Below are 20,894 nucleotides of genomic sequence, written 5' to 3' on the forward strand. Positions count from 1 at the left end.
AATTGATGAAGAGAGAAGCATTTGGAAAATATAGTTAAAATAATAAACAGACTTATAGGCCCCATATTAAGGCATCCTGTAATAGTTGCCTTAATATTGGAGGGACATGTAGATGGGAAAAATTGTGCAGGTAGGCAACATTTGTTTGAATATGTAAAACTAATTTTTAGGGATGCAGGATGTAGGGGATATACCGAAATGAAATGACTGACACTAGATAGGGAACCTTGGAGAGTTGCATCAAACCACTCAAGTGACTGAAGACAACAAAAAATACATTTTATCATGTTATTCAATGATATTAAGAACAATTGTTTAGCCATATATCATTTTAAATTAGTTAAATTTTGCTGGTAAAGAAACCTTATCAAAACTATCCATGAAACTATGTATACAGTAACAAATTAATCTCTTGATAGAAACCAAGGAAAAATCAGAAAAAAGTAGAAGAAACATTTTCTAAATTTTGATAGAATTGGACATTTTTGTGGTAGGGTTAAAAAAGTGTAACGGTACTCAAAAAACTTAGATCTACAAATCTCTTTATGGCTTACATGTATTATAATTTTGCACTATAGTAACTTTTCTACAAAAATAAACAATAAATTTTTTCTAAAGAATTTCAATTAAATTAGCTTTGCAATTTTTTTGAGACTTTTTTAACTTAAATAATTTCTTTCAAGATGAGTTTCAGAAAGATTTTTTATCATTTCTAAATGGATGTTTTTATTTCAATAGTAATTTAATCAGCGGTGAGAAATTAAATTTTCAATAATTTCATATTAAGGGTCATTAACGGAATATCAACAAATTATTTCGACTAGTATTGGACTATTTTTCTAGAGATCGTTGAACTATCAGTTCTCAATAATCTCGATAGAATGGAAAACAATATCGTCAGAGGTCGAATCAAACTCCAGTTCAACTATCGATTCTAAAGTAAACTGTCGGCGTCTAAAGTTAACTGATGTGTTTGGTTGCCGTTGCTATATTATTATCTACCGCTTTTATCTCAGGTGAAGTGTTCATAATTGTTTTAAATTAAACTATTGGTAATTTTTACTAATTATGCAGTTTCTTCATTTGTCTGCGCAGCTCACGAAAAAAAATGTTTCAGTGGTAAAACCAGTTAACCTAAAATTCTCATAACATCAGATTTTTGGAGAAATAAAGCACTTATAATAGTGACTAAGTTCTTATATTTCCATTAAACCTATGAAGAATTTTAGTAATAATTATACCGAATGAGTTTATGTTAATTGTTCTTTTTGTTTCTTATTTTTTATCTTTGCACAAGTTCATTGTAATGTAGATAACTAGTACCATATATGTTGTTGCTATACTTGTAAATAGGTGAGTGTGCTTTATTTTTTTCTCCCCAATATTCGAATTACCCATAAATTTCAATGTCTTGTTTGCAATGATTATTATAGTTTGACCAGTATAATTTATTTCATTCTTCATGTGGTTTTGATTAAGGTTAGTAAAGAAACGTAATGAGGCTTGAAGATACACTTGTGTATGAAAAAAGAAATAGTTAAAACAATTTTGAAGGAATTAACGGCAGTAATATTGTCTCAAACAGAAAATATGCAGTGCATTTTTTAAATGGAGTTATACTAAAGGCATCATTCATATTTTAGTTGCAGTATCAATATTATCCTTAAACTTAGGCATTTAGAAATATTCAAGTAAAATAAATTTTTGTTCCTTTTGCAGTGAAAATTAAAAAAAAAATTAACTTTGGTTATTTAATTTAAAATTCATCTTAAACATTGAAGAAACAATGCATCTTACATCATTCTTCTTCTATGATCCCTAGCTGGCAACTGGAGGGGACTGCTGGCTGTGCAACCATTATGCTGCTGTAGGTACTGTAGGATTCCAAACTTTGCTCGCAATGCTTTTAGCATGCTTTTTTCCATGCTGTACAGTCTGTAGCGATGATCCTGACCTAGTCAAGCTCAATTTACTGATTCCTCAGGTAATCCGCAATTTGTTTGTTTTATGCAAGTTTTTTTTGGTGCAGATCATTGAATCTTCCACTGATTAGGATGTTGCCTACAGAGGAGTCTGTGCGGCAAGCGATCCAGGTCCATCCAGCACACATGACCAAACCATCTCGGCCTCCACGTTTGGATCTGTTTTTCAACTGTTGGTTGCTACCTACACCTGGAGCTGATAACTTCATTTCACATATGCTCATAAAGTGAGACCTGTATGATCTGGTGCAGGCATCACATTTGGAAAACCTCTTGTCAGTTCAAGTCTGTTTGGCGGAGGGTCCAAGTTTCTGATCCATAGAAGAGAATTGGGATGATAAGTGTGTGATAGAGGTGGATTTTTGTCTGGATGGTAATGTTTGACCGCTTCCATAGGCACCATTTTAGTGAGGCGAAAGCTGTTGCTGTCTACCCAATCCTGGCATGGATTTCAGCTGTAGATGCCACTTTCTTTTCTTGAACCAGAATTCAAATATCAGAGATATTTGAATTCTTGATCTTTATCAATCTGAGCTGCTCTGCAGCAAACAATGGACTGTGAGCTGTCAGTTGTTAGTATCTTCGTTTTGCCAACATTTTTCCTCAGTCTAAAGGATTCTGCTGTACTAGAGATCTCATACAAAATATCTGTGGCCTCAGCATCGCTGTTAGCAAATATGGCACTGTCATCTGCAAACATCAGGTTGATTAGGTAGTGATGCTTCCTTATCATATTGTACCCCACGCCTTCCTGCAGATTCGCTCCTCATTATAGCATTAATTACAATGTTGAACAGCAGTGGAGAGATGACATTCCCCGGTGAACTCCTGCTTGAATGGAAAATGCATTGTATAACTCATTTCATATTCGCACACAGCTGGTTGACCCATTGTATGATGCTTGGTAAAGACAAATGGTTTCCTGGAGTACATGTTCAGCTTTCAGTGCATTCCAAAACACAAGTCAGTGGATGCAGTCGAATGCAGACTTAAAGTCTATGAATACAGTAACTGTTCATATTTCGCACTTGATTCTTTCTTATATCATTCAGCCAGCTTTTTTTATACGTAGTTTTAATATTCAACAAATTTGGTATATTTTTTAACATTGATAAAAATAAGATAATTTTGAAAGAAATCTATGTAATTACTAAGATTAGAATTAAAGAAACCTAATTTAAGCTACATGGAACCTCTTTTTTGTTCACTTTTTCCTTACTACATATATTGCATTACACACTATATTATCCAATTTATTAACAAAAGTAAACTGTTATTATAAGATTATTTATTGTAAGCTAATTTTTTCCTCACACCCATTAAAAAACTGTAACCTTTTTTTAGCATTTACAGGAATGTAATGCAATGTAATGTGAATGTAATTACAATTTTCTTTTACATTTTACTCAACCACCCTATATTTTATCATTCATTGTCTGGGTTCAGTTTGATGCGAAGTAGTTAAAAAAAGGTTTTGTATGGTTCCTTGAATTAATTATCTTAACTAGTCTATCTAAATTAATTTTGTATATAATTTTTGCTTATTTTTTATTTAGGGTTATACTGAGATCAAGATGATGGATGTTATCGATGTATTACAAGTTCAAAGAGAAAAAAGTCTGAATAAAATACCACCAATTAATTATCAAGAAGGAAATTCAACATTTATTGTTGTTAGATTCATATTTGAATGTGGTAAGGAATAGAAGATTGATGCTCTTCTGGTATACTAGTGTCAAATTTTGTTTATATTGAAACACACATATGTTAGTGAGGTATAAATTTTTTTTCTAAAGAATTTATCAATATGTCTATTGAAGTATTGTAATTATGATGACCATTATTACTTCAAGAATGTAGATCCAATGATAATTACTCACAAAGTAAGACTGTATAACTACTGCGGCCTCCTACAATTTATTTGTTATTAAAGAAATTACAGTTGAATGCAGACATATTAAAATAGTTTAATTTTTATTTTTAAACCTATCGGGTTAGTCTATTGGTTAAACTCACCACATAATTAGCTGACATTTGAAGTTGAGAGTTCTAAGGTTTTATATGGATTTGCATGTTAGACTGTGCATACTATGTTCTTTGGCGGTTAGTTTCAATTAACCCACATCTCAGAGTGGTCAACTTGAGTCTGTTCCAAAGTACATGTTCATCGGTACATTTACACTTACTTTGCACTACATTAGGCCTGGCAAGCCAGTAACTGTAATTGCCTGTACACGCATACCCAGACCTGGCAGTTGCTGGAAAACTGGTTTGAGAAAACAAACAAACTTTTTATTTATAACTGATTAACCTAGATTAATTTTTAGATATTTTATGCTGATATCTGTTGTTCGTATGCAATCACTTTTCATCCAGGCAAATTAAAGTTCCCTCACTCACTTCATTTGAAAGAATAACAGTAATTAACAAGATTATACCCAAATTTGTGTCTGCATTTTCAAGTAAAACTAACTCAATATACTTCAGGATGGTTTTTTGTAATGAAATATCATTGAAAATTTACTACATTATCTAGGTCTCTACACAGTTAATGCATAATATGTGGATATAAAATTTATTTAACTTAATATTTATTTTATTTTTACTGTAACTTATTGTTTCTACAATTAAGTAATCACTTTGAATTAATACTTGGGGTTATTTGTTTCTTTTTTCTATATACAGTGTTGAGTATAAATATGTTAAAATATAATATTAATATAAATTTTCATTCAGTAATAAATTTTTTTATAGTACTGACCTTGCACAATCAACTTAAAAAAATGAAATTATATGACTTATATTGAAGAAGACAATTATTACAAAATTAATTATTACAAGATATTAAATGAAATGACTTAATATCATACTAGTTTAGGGTGTTCCAGTCATGCTGGTTAAAATCCCTTCAGCACTTGTCAGGAAATAAGTTTTTTAGTTTTTACCAAGCAAATAAAATTTATATTATTAAATGCTTATGAAGAAACTTTGAATTTTGTGACTTTAATTGGTTACAAGCAAGTTGCAACCAGTTTTTTCATGGCCAAACCAAAACATTGTCACCCTTAATAATAAGTTATAGTGCCTGTATTTATACCACTGCCAGATAAGAGTTGCATATGATAATAAAGATTATGACTAAGTGTGAATTTGTCTTGTCTTCTTAAGAATTAGTTGTGAGGTTATTTTAGTGTTTGCTTTTTTTCTGATTGCTATTTTACTAGATAAAAATTATTAACGGTTATTTTAATTTTTTTTTAAATTAAATTAAAAAAGCAGTTTACAAATTTTCTTCAAGATGTTATTATTTAGCATAACAGTGCCCATAAAGATCAACAGATGAGAATTAATCTTTATTTATAAATTTAGGATAATTAGTGCAAATATCGCAAAAAACATTTGTGGAGGATAAAACTTAGAGTATAGAAACAGACATTCAAGGTATAGGTTACAAATATTTAATACTTAAAATATTAGCATAGATCGGAAATATGTCTGAGCATCATTAAATCAGTCAAATAGTTTATAACAAACAATTCCAGTTATAGGAAAACAAGTGAAAAGATAGAAAAAACTCAGATTAAAAACATTGATTTATAAATTAAATTTTAATGATACAATTAAACCATTATTTATCCCAACAAATGTAAATTGTTTCATTAAGTAACTTTTGATGAATTTAAAATTTGTTATGATGTTTTTAACTATGATGTTTTTAAATTCTCTAAATTTTTTGAAAACCTTCCAAAGATCATTAGAAAACGATAATTACAAATGATATAAGTATAATTTTTTTTAACTTTTTTTTTTAATACACCTATTTACAAAAATAAATTCTAGCAGTTTATTGATTTTTGAGATTTCTAGCAATATTTATTTTGCCTTGGACACTTTACAACTGAAATTTATTATGAATTTACTTAGCTTCAATTCTTTTTAGAAATAGAAAATTAAAATCAGAAACTTTTTTTGAACATATTCATTTGTTTCCCTGTAATACGCATTGCAATTACAGGGATGATGTAGTGAGTAAGACCCAGTTTTTTTATATACTCACATATACAAGAAATAATAAAACAATTTTTACAGGTGCCAAACTTAATGCTCACCCATTGACAATTGCAACAGCTGCAACTATTTATCACAGATTCTTCAAAGAAGCTGACCCTTCTTCTTATGACAGCTATGTAAGTTGATTATTTTGTAATTTTTTTAGTTAAAAAGTGATTTAATATTTTATTATTTAATAATTTTTAAGGTCATTAGAATTTTTACTGATTTCATGCATTTCTGTAGTCATGTATATTCTCTGCCAGCACATTAATTTCATGTTATTTTTTGCATCCTGTTTTTTATTATTTCTTTTATGTATTTTAACCTTTGTTACCTTAGAGAGATTTTGCCCTCAAGGTAAATGTAAAGGTAAACATGTTGATATTGAAAATAAGTTTATTGATACTGAATGCAACAGAACCATTCTCCAGAATGCAAGTTAATAGGAAAGGTGAGGATTCTGAAGAATTGGGCTTGGTACTGAAGTCCAGGTAGTATTCATATTACATTAATTACCCTTTCAGAACTAAGTTGAAGTTCTCAAATTTATATGCAGCAGAAATTTTAACTGCAGAATTTTATTGTGTGGAATAAAATCACAAAACTGGAGGAATAAGATAGACATAAAAGCAAAAACAGATTTCAAGTTGACATTTATTCCTACGTTTACTTAAGATCTTTAATTACTATGCATAACAGTTTTAGTTTATTCTATTAAATAGTGTTTCTTCTGTTGCCATTTGTCTCTTTAATAATTGACCAACCCTCATAAATTAATGCCTTTCTGTAATATATTTATTTGCGATATAGAAGACTAAAATTTCATAATTCAATAAATTGTGATTTTACATTTTCTGTTTTTGTGATTTTCCATTACACTTCTGGCATTATTACCTTTAGATTTATTTTCTTTTGGTTTCTGTTTGCTTAGATTATTTTTATTTTATGTGTAATAATTTTCTTTTTCTGTTATTGAATATTTATCAATCAAACAGGTCTCTTAATAAGTATTGTGAAGTACTCTACAGTAATTACTAAACTTAAGACTTAAAAATACTGTTTTTTAATGGAATTTTAATGTAATAATATAATTTTAATTTAATAATAATATAATATAATTTTATATAATAATATAATTGGAGTTGTTTATTTTATACCCATAATTCTTATCTTTTTTGTTTAATATTTATATACATTGATAGGACAAATGTAGATGTAGTAGGAATTAGTGAGGTTCGGTGGGAAGAGGAAGGCGACTTTTGGTCAGGTAATTTTAGAATAATTAACTCAGCTTCAAATAATGGGCAGGCAGGAGTAGGTTTCATAATGAACAAGAAGATAGGGAAGAGAGTAGAGTATTTCAAAATGCATAGCGATAGAATCATTGTAATAAGGATAAAATCAAAACCTAAACCGACAACGATTGTTAACATCTATATGCCTACAAGCGCCCATGATGATGATGAGGTAGAGTGTGTATACAAAGAGATTGATGAAGCAATTAAACATGTAAAAGGATGAAAATTTAATAATAGTTGGAGATTGGAATGCAAGCATTGGAAAAGGCAAGGAAGGAAATATAGTGGGTGAATACGGGCTGGGTAAAAGGAACAAAGAGGGGACCGACTTATAGAGTTTTGCACGAAGTATAATTTAGTAATTGCCAACACCCAATTTAAAAATCATAATAGAAGAATATACACTTGGAAAAAGCCAGGCAATACTGCAAGGTATCAGATAGATTATATCATGGTTAAGCAAAGATTTAGAAATCAACTTGTTGACTGCAAAACTTACCCTGGAGCAGACATTGATAGCGACCATAATTTGGTGATAATGAAATGTAGATTGGGGTTTAAAAACCTGAAGAAAAGGTGTCAGATGAATCGGTGGAATTTAGAGAAGCTTGAGGAAGAGGAGGTAAAAATTTTTGAGGTGGACATCGCAAGAGGTCTGAATAAAAAAGATAAGGTAGAAAATGTAGAAGAAGAATGGGAGAATGTTAAAAAGGAAATTCTTAAATCAGCAGAAGCAAACTTAGGCGGAATAAAGAGAACTGGTAGAAAGCCTTGGGTTTCAGACGATATATTGCAGCTGATGGATGAACGTAGAAAATATAAGATTGCTATAGATGCTAGACGGGGCATACAGGAAAGTTATGGAAAATTTTGGGGTACATAAATTAAAATCTAATAATGTGTTAAACAAAGATGGTACACCAATATATAATACGAAAGGTAAAGTCGATAGATGGGTGGAATATATTGAAGAGTTATACAGAGGAAATGAATTAGAAAATGGTTTTATAGAGGAAGAAGAGGAGATTGAGGAGGATGAAATGGGAGAAACAATACTGAGATCTGAATTTAAGAGAGCATTAAAAGATTTAAATGGCAGAAAGGTTCCTGGAATAGACGGAATACCTGTAGAATTACTGCGCAGTACAGGTGAGGAAGCGATTGATAGATTATACAAACTGGTGTGTAATATTTATGAAAAAGGGGAAGTTCCGTCAGACTCCAAAAAAAGTGTTATAGTCATGATACCAAAGAAAGCAGGGGCAGCTAAATGTGAAGAATACAGAACAATTAGTTTAACTAGTCATGCATCAAAAATCTTAACTAGAATTCTATACAGAAGAATTGAGAGAAGAGTGGAAGAAGTGTTAGAAGACCAATTTGGTTTCAGGAAAAGTATAGGGACAAGGGAAGCAATTTTAGGCCTCAGATTAATAGTAGAAGGAAGATTAAAGAAAAACAAATCAACATACTTGGCGTTTATAGACCTAGAAAAGGCATTCGATAACGTAGACTGGAATAAAATGTTCAGCATTTTAAAAAAATTAGGGTTCAAATACAGAGGTAGAAGAACAATTGCTAACATGTACAGGAACCAAACAGCAACAGTAACAATTGAAGAACATAAGAAAGAAGCCGTAATAAGAAAGGGAGTCCGACAAGGATGTTCCCTATCTCCGTTACTTTTTAATCTTTACATGGAACTAGCAGTTAATGATGTTAAAGAACAATTTAGATTCGGAGTAACAGTACAAGGTGAAAAGATAAAGATGCTACGATTTGCTGATGATATAGTAATTCTAGCCGAGAGTAAAAAGGATTTAGAAGAAACAATGAACGGCATAGATGAAGTCCTACACAAGAACTATCGCATGAAAATAAACAAGAACAAAACAAAAGTAATGAAATGTAGTAGAAATAACAAAGATGGACCACTGAATGTGAAAATAGGAGGAGAAAAGATTATGGAGGTAGAAGAATTTTGTTATTTGGGAAGTAGAATTACTAAAGATGGACGAAGCAAGAGCGATATAAAATACCGAATAGCACAAGCGAAACGAGCCTTCAGTCAGAAATATAATTTGTTTAAATCAAAAATTAATTTAAATGTCAGGAAAAAATTTTTGAAAGTATATGTTTGGAGTGTCGCTTTATATGTAAGTGAAGCTTGGACAATCGGAGTATCTGAGAACAGAAGATTAGAAGATTTTGAAATGTGGTGCTATAGGAGAATGTTAAAAATCAGATGGGTGGATAAAGTGACAAATGAAGAGGTATTGCGGCAAATAGATGAAGAAAGAAGCATTTGGAAAAATATAGTTAAAAGAAGAGACAAACTTATAGGCCACATACTAAGGCATCCTGGAATAGTCGCTTTAATATTGGAAGGACAGATAGAAGGAAAAAATTGTGTAGGCAGGCCACGTTTGGAATATGTAAAACAAATTGTTAGGGATGTAGGATGTAGAGGGTATACTGAAATGAAACGACTAACACTAGATAGGGAATCTTGGAGAGCTCCATCAAACCAGTCAAATGACTGAAGACAACAAAAAAAAAAATACATTGATGTGATACATACTTGTTATATTAGATAACTGTTTTATTACACTACGTTGCTTCTGGATGTTTACATTATTTTATGACTTCTTGGTTTTTATTTGTTTACAAATTTTTAAAGCTGTAAAGTAATTCAATAACTGTATTATGCAACATTTTATCACTTTCTTTTTCATTATTAAGAGTTTGTTGTAAAAATCTAATATTTCATTATCATTTAATTTTTTTTTTTCTAAATTCAGTTTGTACTAGTGCATCAACTTATTTTTGTTTGTAACTGTTACATCCATATTGATCACTTATTGGCCATTATGTACAAAGCTTAGTCTCAACTAAGTTGATTCAGTGTGATTTTTTTCGTTTGTAAAAATTATTTATTGAAAACAAAGATTCTTCTTTACTAATTTTTTTATTTTATATTTAATGGAAAAAAAGGGTTCTGGAAGGGTTAGTTAATTTTGTTATTGTAAAAGTAGTCTCTATATCTGCGTAGACTTCTTTCTATTTTGATGAAATAAATAATTAAATAGGCGACTTAAATTTGAGTAATTTGTTTTATTTTTAATTATAAGTGAGAGTTAATTGTGTGTGATTGTAACATCTGTTTTTGATCTTATTGTAATGTTATTCATATTTATTTTTCAGTTAATTGCCTCAACATGCCTTTATTTAGCTGGCAAAATGAAAGATGAACCTCTGAAAGTCAGAGATGTCATAAATGTTTCTCATAACATGTTACATCGAGGTTCTGCACCTCTCGAGTTAGGTGATGAATACTGGAATATGAGAGATGCCATTGTACAAGCTGAACTTTTGATTATGAGAATGATTAAATTTGAAGCTCACATCATCCATCCTCATAAAGTAAGTATGAATTAGAAACATTGAATGTTGCTAACATAAATTTGTCAGCCCTGACTGAGATACACATTTTAGATGGTTTATACACTTGTGAAGACATGGTGCTGTACTCCACAGTGTGTATTTACTGAACTACAGCTATACTTATACCTTACTATATTCTTTATATACCTTTCTGTACCTATATTTGCTTTATGTTTGTTATCACTTTTCAGCCCCATTTTAAGTATAAGCTAATAGCAGTTGAGTTTTAGAGTAATTTGTGGTCAAATGATATTGATTCATAGTCCAGTACATATAACATACTCAGACATCACATTTATAGGATTGTGCTCTTTTGAATACTGAATACCAAAAAGGAATAAGATATGTGTTATTTAAATAAATATGATAATTTTAATAAATCTTAAATAATAAGATAATTTTCTTTCAGTTGCAAGTTTTTATAGTCTTTGAAATTATATACTGGACATTACTAGGTTAAGGTCTTTCTATGATCCATAATAAGAGCTACTGGAGAAATCAGGAATTTAAGTGTTTGTAAAGTATAATAAACATGAGAAGGACGTAGGAAAGAAATAAATTGAGATATTTATCACATGTGAGTGTAAGCATTGGGAAGTTTGTATGGGACAGGATCATAGAAAAGTATGAAGGTGATTTTTCAGTCTCTATATGCTACTTGAATAATGAAGAGAAGAGATATAAACAGAATACAGGCTTGTGAAATAAACTTTCTGAGGAATACAGTGGAAATTACAGTGACAGAAAGATAAGAAATGAAATGGGACAACCATTTGGTGGATAAGTGGGGTAAAAAGAAAACCTTTTAGGATAAAACAGTAATCAAAGGTAAGATGCTTTAAACATGTGAAGAGACTGGAGGAACATGTTCATAAGTTTGCACACCACTATTTACATATCAACTCCTGTTATATATATATTGGGATCATGTACGACGGCAATCGGATAAACCCGAAGGGGTAATGTTTTGACATCATACAAGAATTTTAAAACAAATTACAGATAGTGCTTGAAGTAGGTTGAAGGTTGATAGGTTTGAAGTAGGACTTCGTAGAATTGTTGAATCACAGTGTCTTCATTAGTAACAATTATGTAAATGAAAACTAGATAAAGAGGTTAATTTTTTTTAAATAACACTAAGTGTTGGAGCTTCTTGTAACACTTTGTAAAGTCAGCTTGCTGAAATCGCTGATATTTTGTTGAATATTTTATAAAATAGTTATGGAAAAATTATATATAACATGTTTTGTTTTACTATATAGTTTTATTAAAAGAAGGATGAAGCTAATAAATGAGGTGAAGATTGGAAACTATAAGGGGATGAAGGAGTAGGCTTAGAAAAGAAATGGATGGAGACAGTGGTGGTGTAAGGAACTTGCCGCCTAGCAGAACACTAGATGATGATGATCTTTATAAATAGCTATATTATATACAACTACGTACTGTAATATATTGCATGTATAATTTCAGCTATATTATATACATTTTTATGTGATTTAGCATTTTTTTGTACCAAAACATGAACTTAAAAGGAAGAGAGTGACAAAAGTTTTGAGATTTGGATAAGGATAGCGTAAACCACAGGTTTTTTTTTCTTCAAAAAGAACGTGGAATGTTAATACTTTGGTTGATACTAACTTTTTAAATTATACAATATTTTAAGGTTTTTGTGTTTTTAATTATTTTAAAATTTTTCTAGGTTTAAGTAAATAGTAAATTTAATATTATTTTTGGGATTTCAAGTCGTATTAGCTTTAGCTATTTGTATTTTGTCTCATATTCTCTTTACTTGTCATGTGCAGGTTACTTCCCAATGCTGGGCATTTTTTACAATCTTTAATAAATCACTGACAAGAAAAATTGCAATTTTCTGTTGTTTATTACCTCTAATCATTAAAACCTCATTTTAGTATGCAATTAAATTACCAAAAGAAAAAAATAATTTTTTATATGTATCAAATTAATGTATTTCTTTTTAGTTTTTGAAAAGTTGAATAATAGTCATCACAATAAAATACTTAAAATACTATAATATTCTTTTTATATATATATATATATATATATATATATATATATATATATATATTTATTCGTATCTATAATTTTGTTGCATTTTTTTTTAATACAGAGGAAAAACAAACTAATGGTTGAACACAAGGTTAACAGAACACCTGGTTTGATTGCTATACCATTCATTCTATCAGTATTTTTATCATAAAATTAATAAAACATAATTTTACAAACGCTATCGATGTAAACCGGAACTAAAAGATATTCAAAATATTCAAGAATATTCAAAGTCAGTGGTAGTCATTCATAATCATTTTTACCTTATTCTAAACAACAAATAATTCGGAGCTTTACAATTACACTACTCATATGTTTTCAGAAAATATAAGATGCATAATAGTAGCTTTCTTAATGTAATAATATAGTATTCAATTGTTAAAAGATGTTGCAGAAAATTGGAGAGATCAAGATATTACTGGAAGAAATAAGAAAAAAATTGAATTGGTTTTATACTAAAAATAAATGGGTTTAATATAAGATACTGAAGGAACGCTTGAAAGCAGTAAAGAATTTATTGGATGATATCTAGATCAATAAATTTTATCAGGGCATGGAAAAATTCAAGAAATAAAATATTTTGGAAATCATAATTTGAACCTATCAGGAATTTATTCCATTGACAACTACCTGCTGACTAATGTGTTAATACTCCACAGGTTTGTTTCATTAAGGGATTATGAGATGTACTAATGGAAGGGGATAGGAATCGTTAGTTAAATAAAAAGATTTGATTTACAATCGCTCAATTTGCTGCTGAGCTTTAGAAACCAGCTTAGTGATAATGTTGTAATGTGATAATGTTATAATTTTATTCTGTGTGTTTGTAGTACATGTTGCACTATTTGAAGTCATTACAAGGTTGGTTGAATCCTGATGACTGGAAGAAAGTTCCCTTGATTCAAGCATCTTATGGTTTTCTTCAGGTAATAGGCTACTTTATTTTCTATTCAAAATACCTTAACATGGTAATTTATTATTATTATTGTAATAAGATCATAATAACAGAAATGTTTGAATCCCGGTTATTCTTTAAAAAGGAATTACATGAATCTATCTGTAGTCAAGATCATGTCAGTTTTTGTTCGGGGAAACATATTTTTCATATTAGATTTACAGTGCACAAAACTCTCAAGTTCATTAAACTACTTGAAAAACATGAAAATGTATAAAATAATTTTTTTTAAATTTATTATCTATCGTTTCTGTAGACAGTTCAATCAAACCAGAAATTCTCATTATTATATAACTCTAGTGAAATTTAATTTAGCAAGAGTAATCATTTATTTGTTTATATAGAATTGTAAATTTCAATTCTGAATATTAGTGTCTGGTTACAGTTACTAACTGTATTTGATAACATATTTGACAATTAGACTCAAATATTCTATCATAAATTTCCGTACTGTCTGAAGTTTAGCTTTCTTTTAATTTTTATGCTAATATCACTCATAAAAAAATCTTGAATAATTTGTTTACTACCCTATGTAAATATTTTAGTGATCATACTTTCAGTTGAAAGATTACTAAAAGGTCACATGTTGTCTATAAATATTTTAAATCTAACATGTGTTAGATACAAATAAATATTAAAGTTTAAGCAAAATATTTTTACATCTGCTTCTTCAAAACTGCTAACAGATTTTCACAAAAAATCAAAAGATGGTGTTAGTTTTTGTACATGACAGTTTCTTTCAAATCCTAACAAAACGGACACTGTGTAACAGACTTCTGTTCAACTGTTATACTTCATTCATTTTAGCTTTGACCAAGTATCTTGGAAATAAATTGTTCTTTACAATAACATTTTCAGATTTAATATGGTTGTTTCTTGATTCTCAGTTCATATAAATGTGATTACTTTTATATGAGTTTTATATGTTGTAGTAGATTAATTATAACCTGCTGTAACTTATTGAATCTACAACAGTGATACAGTGATTCTCAATCTTTTTAGCTGTTTGACCCTCAAAAAGTAAAAAAATTATGAATTGGATATTTTGCAACCCCCAACTCCAACTCAGTGAAACCTAATTGAAATTATTTAGTTCTTAGATAACAACAGTTATGAACATGCATGTATGAAGTGTACAAACATGAGCAATTTACAGTTCCAATTCGATGTAACGTGTTCTTTGTAATTTAGTCTGCTTGTGTATATTCGCTGTGAGAGCGCATCTTGTTCAAACATGCATATGACATGTTTGAATACGTAGTGCTGTCACCAGTATAAAAGAGGCATAAGGAATTGCAGAATATCAGTTTAGTTTTGAATGTGAAACATGCAACTGGAGCCTTAGTTTAAGGTTTTAAAACCATAGTTCCATTGAAAAAATAGATTAAGTTTCAGTTTTTTTAGTGTGCAGTCAAACAATATAACTGTTTTTTTTCTTTTTTTTCAATTAGATTCTTTTGCAAAATGGATAAATTTGTGAAAATTCTATATCCAGTGAATCGATTGATAAAAAGACAAGATTGTACAATGAAAGTTATTTAAATTATGGTTTTACTTAAACACAGTGTATTGTTTGTCTTTGAAGTCTTCTCCGATGAAAGCATGAAGCCATCAAAATTATTCGACACTTGGAAACTAAATATTCTGATCATAAAAACAAGCCCTTGGAATTATTTGAAACTAAATTACTTACTTTAAGAAATCAACAAGCTTCTATTTGTAAATCAAACTATACCAATAAAAATTCACTTGAACCATCTTATCTCATAGCATTAAGAGTAGCTAAGATGTCCGTACAATCGCTGCCTGATGCAGTTGAAATAGTCAGTGTTTTAATAGACATGGAAGACAAAAAAATATTGAAAAAAATTCCGCTTTCTAACACCACAGTATCAAGGCAACTTGGATTACATAGCTGCAATCAGATAATTCTCAAGTGAATTTTTTAGTATTTAGTTTGATGAATAAACAGTTTTGGCAAACATTTTTCAGTTCTTGTGTTTTGTGAGATGTGAATGTGATAGGGACAGATCATTCAAAGGATATATGTTGGTTTTTATGAAGCTACTTAAAATTAAAACATAGATTGGACAAAATTAATTACAATATGTAGTGACAGTGCAAAGGCAACAGGAAAGAACATTGGATTTCTAGAAAATTAAAAGATCATCTTATACCAAGGACAGAATGGATACACTGCATTGCTTCCTTCACAAACATACTTTATATGTCTGTTGAGGCCACAAAAAATATGCTGGAAAATCTCAATCAAATTCTTTGTAAAGCTAGCTGTAAAAATGGTTAATTTTATTAAAAGTCGACCATTACAGAATAGTCTGTTAAACTATGCGATGAAATGGGTTAAAAAAAAAATCTCTTCTTTTCCATACAGAAGTCAGATGGTTATTATGGGGGAAATTGTTAACCCAGTTATTTGAATTGCCAGATGAATTAATAACACTTTTTCCTGGTTAAACAAATGTCATTCTCAATGTTTTTATAGAGTAATGGGTATGTGTTGCTGTTGGCTCACGTAGCTGATGCATTTTCACATTTAAGCAACCTGAATCAGAATTTACAAAAATATTATAAAAACATTTTATTAATGACAGACAAAGTTCATACTTTCATTAAGAAGCTGGAGCTGAATTATTTTTCAACATTAAAGCAAAAATTTTGATGTGTTTCCACTCACTTCAGATTATATTGAGAAAGATTTGGGTGAAAAAGACACTATTATTCACCACAGTTTGGGTAGCATGAAGATGCATTTTTGTAAGCTAAAGATCAGTTGGCGGAGAATTTTCCACAAGATAAAAATGATTTCTCAAAGAGATGGGTACTGAATCCATTTAGTGAAAATGTTGTTGCAGCTACTAAGTTACCATTTGAGATTCACAATCAGCTCATCAAACTGTCTGCCGATAAAATGTTACAACTACAATTCACATCTGAAGATTTAGATATGTTTTGGCTTGCTTGTTGAAGTGAATATGAAAATTTAGATACTCAAGCATTGAAAATATCTTCAATAATCCCTTTTATCACATTTTACCTCCGTCAAAAGGGTTTTTTTGGTTGCTCTAAAAACTAATTATAGGAATCGTCTTTTATCACTTGAAAACAAATTGCTTTTGTATGTTTCTGATATAGATCCACATTTGGAGAAACTTTTTAATGAAAGACAAATGCAACCATCTCATTAATTTATTTTCTTTACATGTGTACTTATAAATGTAAGTAAAATGTTTATAATAAATGATTTTTTATTTATTTTTTCATAAAATGATTTCATTATTCTCTAGGTGTAAAGTTGTATGCTAATTTCACAACCATCAGTTTGAGAAACACTGCTCTACTGTATACTTAAAGCATATGTATCCTTATGCCCTAGAAAATTCTTTGAGGACTTTATTGTGTTTATTAATTTAACCATTATGGTTTTTTTTTCAGGATTTTCATTATGATCCAAGTATCTTAGATTATAAACCACAGCATATAGCTATTTCTGCTATTAACCTCACTTTGCAATGCTATGGCATTGAGATCCCTTACACTGACGAAGAAGAAGGCTCTGGAACAGTCTGGTATTCTGTAAGTTACATAATATATTTCCTTACAGCTCATTTTTATTATCAGTTTCATTCTGATATTGTTTACATAAATTTTTAGAATTTATGTAAGTAGCTGTTTTTTTTATGTAACTATAAATAGTTAATAAAAACATCAATCACTACTTACCTCAAAATACATTGAGAAACATTATATATATTATTATTATATTATATTATATATTAATTCATTTAGTTACAACAAGCAAATACATAATTGTAGTTACTTTTTTGTGTTAGGATAAGGAATGAATTTTGTAGATTGTGTAATTTCCAAGTCTAATCAGAATAAGCCTGGAACATTTGTAACTTTCTCTTTCTTTTTCCTGTTTATCCTCCGGTAACTACCGTTTAATACTTTAGAGGATGATATGTATGAGTGTGAATGAAGTGTAGTCTTGTACATTCTCAGTTCGACCATACCCGAGATGTGTGGTTAATTGAAACCCAACCACCAAAGAACACCGGTATCCACAAGCTAGTATTCAAGTCCGTGTAAAAATAGCTGGCTTTACTAGGACTTGAATGCTGGAACTCAGTAACTGGTAATAAATTGTTGCCAAATAGTTTTGATGGCACATGACACTTAAAACCTTGTGGGTGCCCTGAAAAGGGCTGTTTGTGGTTTTTGGAGTGATGGCCCTGAAAAGGGCCATTTGTTGTGCATTTTGTGAGATAGCTCTGAGAAAGGTTGTTTGGTCCAGAAAGTGGTTTCTGGTGATTTCGGAGAGTTGGAGCTTGTGATCAAGCTTACCCTCAGCGGCAGTTGGGTACCGACTGAAACTTGGCTGTGGTGGCATCGCAGTGTCAGTGTCAGGTCAACATCATTCATCTTCTGCCAGCGCAGCCAAGGTGGTTCTTTCCAATCAATCCCATGCTGGGCCCAGCACGCTTAAAGCCTGCCAAGCTGGGTCAGGAAAGTACCATCTGCATCCAGCGGCTCCCTCGATGAGCCAGCCAGGCCTGATGCTCTGGCAGGGATGTTGGCATTCGCTAATAGGTCCCATGTTGATCCAGTCAGGGAATTTTTTCTTTCTTCCATCTTCTGCTTCTTCTCGAGGTGGTGGTCAGCGGCAAATTGAAAATTCTCTGTGCCATTCCCTGTTTTACAGCGCAGTGCAGTAAATGGGGAGTTGCACTTGTGTCAGCACATACATATAGTGTATTCCCACTGACATCTGAGCTGCTAGCATTTCATTTGCCGATATGCTCAGCATGTATGTGGCAGCAATATTTAATAAGGTAATAAGCAGATAACCTCTATCAAAGAAAAAAGAAATCTGTGGAAAAAATCAGTGCTTATTAAGTATTGTGAAGTTGGAGATTATTAGATAGATAATTCTTGGGCCAGAGTGGAGCATAAATTACATTCTTGTCCAATAAAATGTTTTCACGTTATTGGTATAAACTGAGATCTCTTTTCATTTCATGGACTCCAGGGTTTTCGTTTAGACATTTAGAATATGGCACTTATACTTGGTCCCAGCTTTAAGTTAACAATATAGAACAGTAGAGAAATAAAAGTATTTACCCATAAAATTAAAAAAGCTGTAATTTCAGTGAAAACAGTGTCATTGAGTATCTATTCTTGCAACCATGCAAAGAACTGATGGAAAATCAGCTGAGGACAATATTTTCATAATTACGTATTTTAAAATGATATATTATTTGCTTGAATTGAACTTGTAACTGAAGTAAGATTAGCCTTCAAAAGGTTTAATTAATACAAATTACATAAAATAATGATACATATTCTTTATTTCAGGTGTTTGCAGATGACTTATCTAAGGATAAATTATGGGAATTGATGGAAAAAATGATGGATGTCTATAATGAGGAACCAGAACGAGAATAAACTCAATAAGATTTGATTTTATATATTAATATAAGTGAAATTAAAAATAAATTTTAACTTTGTTAATTTCTTAGATTTATTTTGCATTTAAAAACCATCCATCATATGAGGTTTGATCAAAAAATATGATGAATTTTAGTTTTCCTTAAAAAATCGTTATTTAATTTATAACATAAAAACGTTTAGAAAAATGATGAAATTTTGTAAATGAAATATGTAAATTTTTAATGTTGGAAATGCTTCACTGCTTGTTCATGAATTTTTGGCCAAAAACAACACTGTTATGATGCCTTAGTCTCCATATTTACCAGACATGATTCCCAGTGACTTCTTCCTAATCCCCAAGATGAAAAGAACCATGAAAGACAACATTTTACCGACATTGAAGAGATAAAGACAAAATCGCTGAAGGAGCTAAACACCATACTGGAAATTGCATTCTTCAAAAATTGGAAAAAGCGCTGACACAAATGTATTACATGTGAAAATGAGTACTTTGAAAGTGATAAAATCAATACTGATGAATAGATTTTGTATGTGTAAATGAAAATTTACATAATTTTTCATTATTTCCAATGCTGTGCTGCACTTTATTCCATTCTTAAAGCAAAATTTAATGCAAATTCTTTGTTCCATCTTTTCTTAGATAAATTAAAAATCACCATGCCAAAACAAGTGTAACCTTTTTGACAGCCAACAATAAATTAAGCATTCAATATGGCTACCAATGTGCAAACATATGTTAGGGACAAAGTGTACCAACACAAACAAAAAAAATGTTGATAATTGGACTTATACACCTTGGGACATTTAAAAATCTGCATATTTCTTGATACCTCATACAGCTCTAGTATTCTCCATATTAATTCTAAACCATCTGCTTTAAAATAGAAATAATATATGTTTTAAGTTTGCAATAAAGTGAGTTGAAAAAGGATATTATCAAAAAATGAAGTGAGTTTGATGTGCATTTTTCCATTTTCTTTTAGGAAAATTAATCTTTGTTCCAAACTTCTAGGGAAACTTTCTGATCAAAAACTATATATATTTTGGTGAGTGTTTTAAAGGAATACAGTCTTATATATATATTTTTTTTTATTAGCTTATTGTTAGTTTTTTTAAAGACATTATTTTCTATTTAAAATAAAGATTAAATAAAATCCAACTTACCCTGCAGAAAATTGTAATATTATATTAAAATTATCAACAATAATACAGAAATGACCAAGTTTTTCCATTGTACAAAAACTCATAATCAAAAATGTTCAATTTGAACACCTTTTTCTTTTGTGATGGATAGTAAGGTAATGAAATTTGGGTGACAAACAACTTATCCCAATGAAAGTTGGGATTGTTATTAGGCAGAAACCAAGATTCAGTCTTTGTGGTAAAAGTCCTCAAACTTGACAATCAAAGAAAGTAAGATAATTGAAAAATCAAAGTGAACCTGACAGTTTGTTTTTTAACTGGTATTGAGTTATATATTATGAATATTCTTTAAAAAGTCAAAAAATTATTATACAATATTATCAATAAGATCTCTGTAATCTTTATGATATTGTTAACTGTAAAAAAAAGTAGACATGAAAAATGTGCAACTAGAAACTCAATACCTGTGCAATGCTCTTG

General features: G+C 30.2%; 1 protein-coding gene across 1 annotated transcript; it reads left to right on the top strand.

The window, feature by feature from the left end:
* Nucleotides 1-908: 908 nt before the first annotated feature.
* Nucleotides 909-19,331, top strand: koko (cyclin Q). The gene is made up of 7 exons (XM_075359025.1): nt 909-1,016; nt 3,539-3,677; nt 6,072-6,169; nt 10,538-10,756; nt 13,675-13,770; nt 17,253-17,393; nt 19,176-19,331. Exons 2-7 carry the CDS (start codon nt 3,557-3,559, stop codon nt 19,263-19,265), a joined length of 765 nt encoding a protein of 254 aa, XP_075215140.1. The 5' UTR covers nt 909-1,016; nt 3,539-3,556; the 3' UTR covers nt 19,266-19,331.
* Nucleotides 19,332-20,894: the final 1,563 nt, after the last annotated feature.

This window comes from Lycorma delicatula, chromosome 3 (genome assembly GCF_047948215.1).
Source record: "Lycorma delicatula isolate Av1 chromosome 3, ASM4794821v1, whole genome shotgun sequence".
Lineage (NCBI taxonomy): Eukaryota > Metazoa > Arthropoda > Insecta > Hemiptera > Fulgoridae > Lycorma > Lycorma delicatula.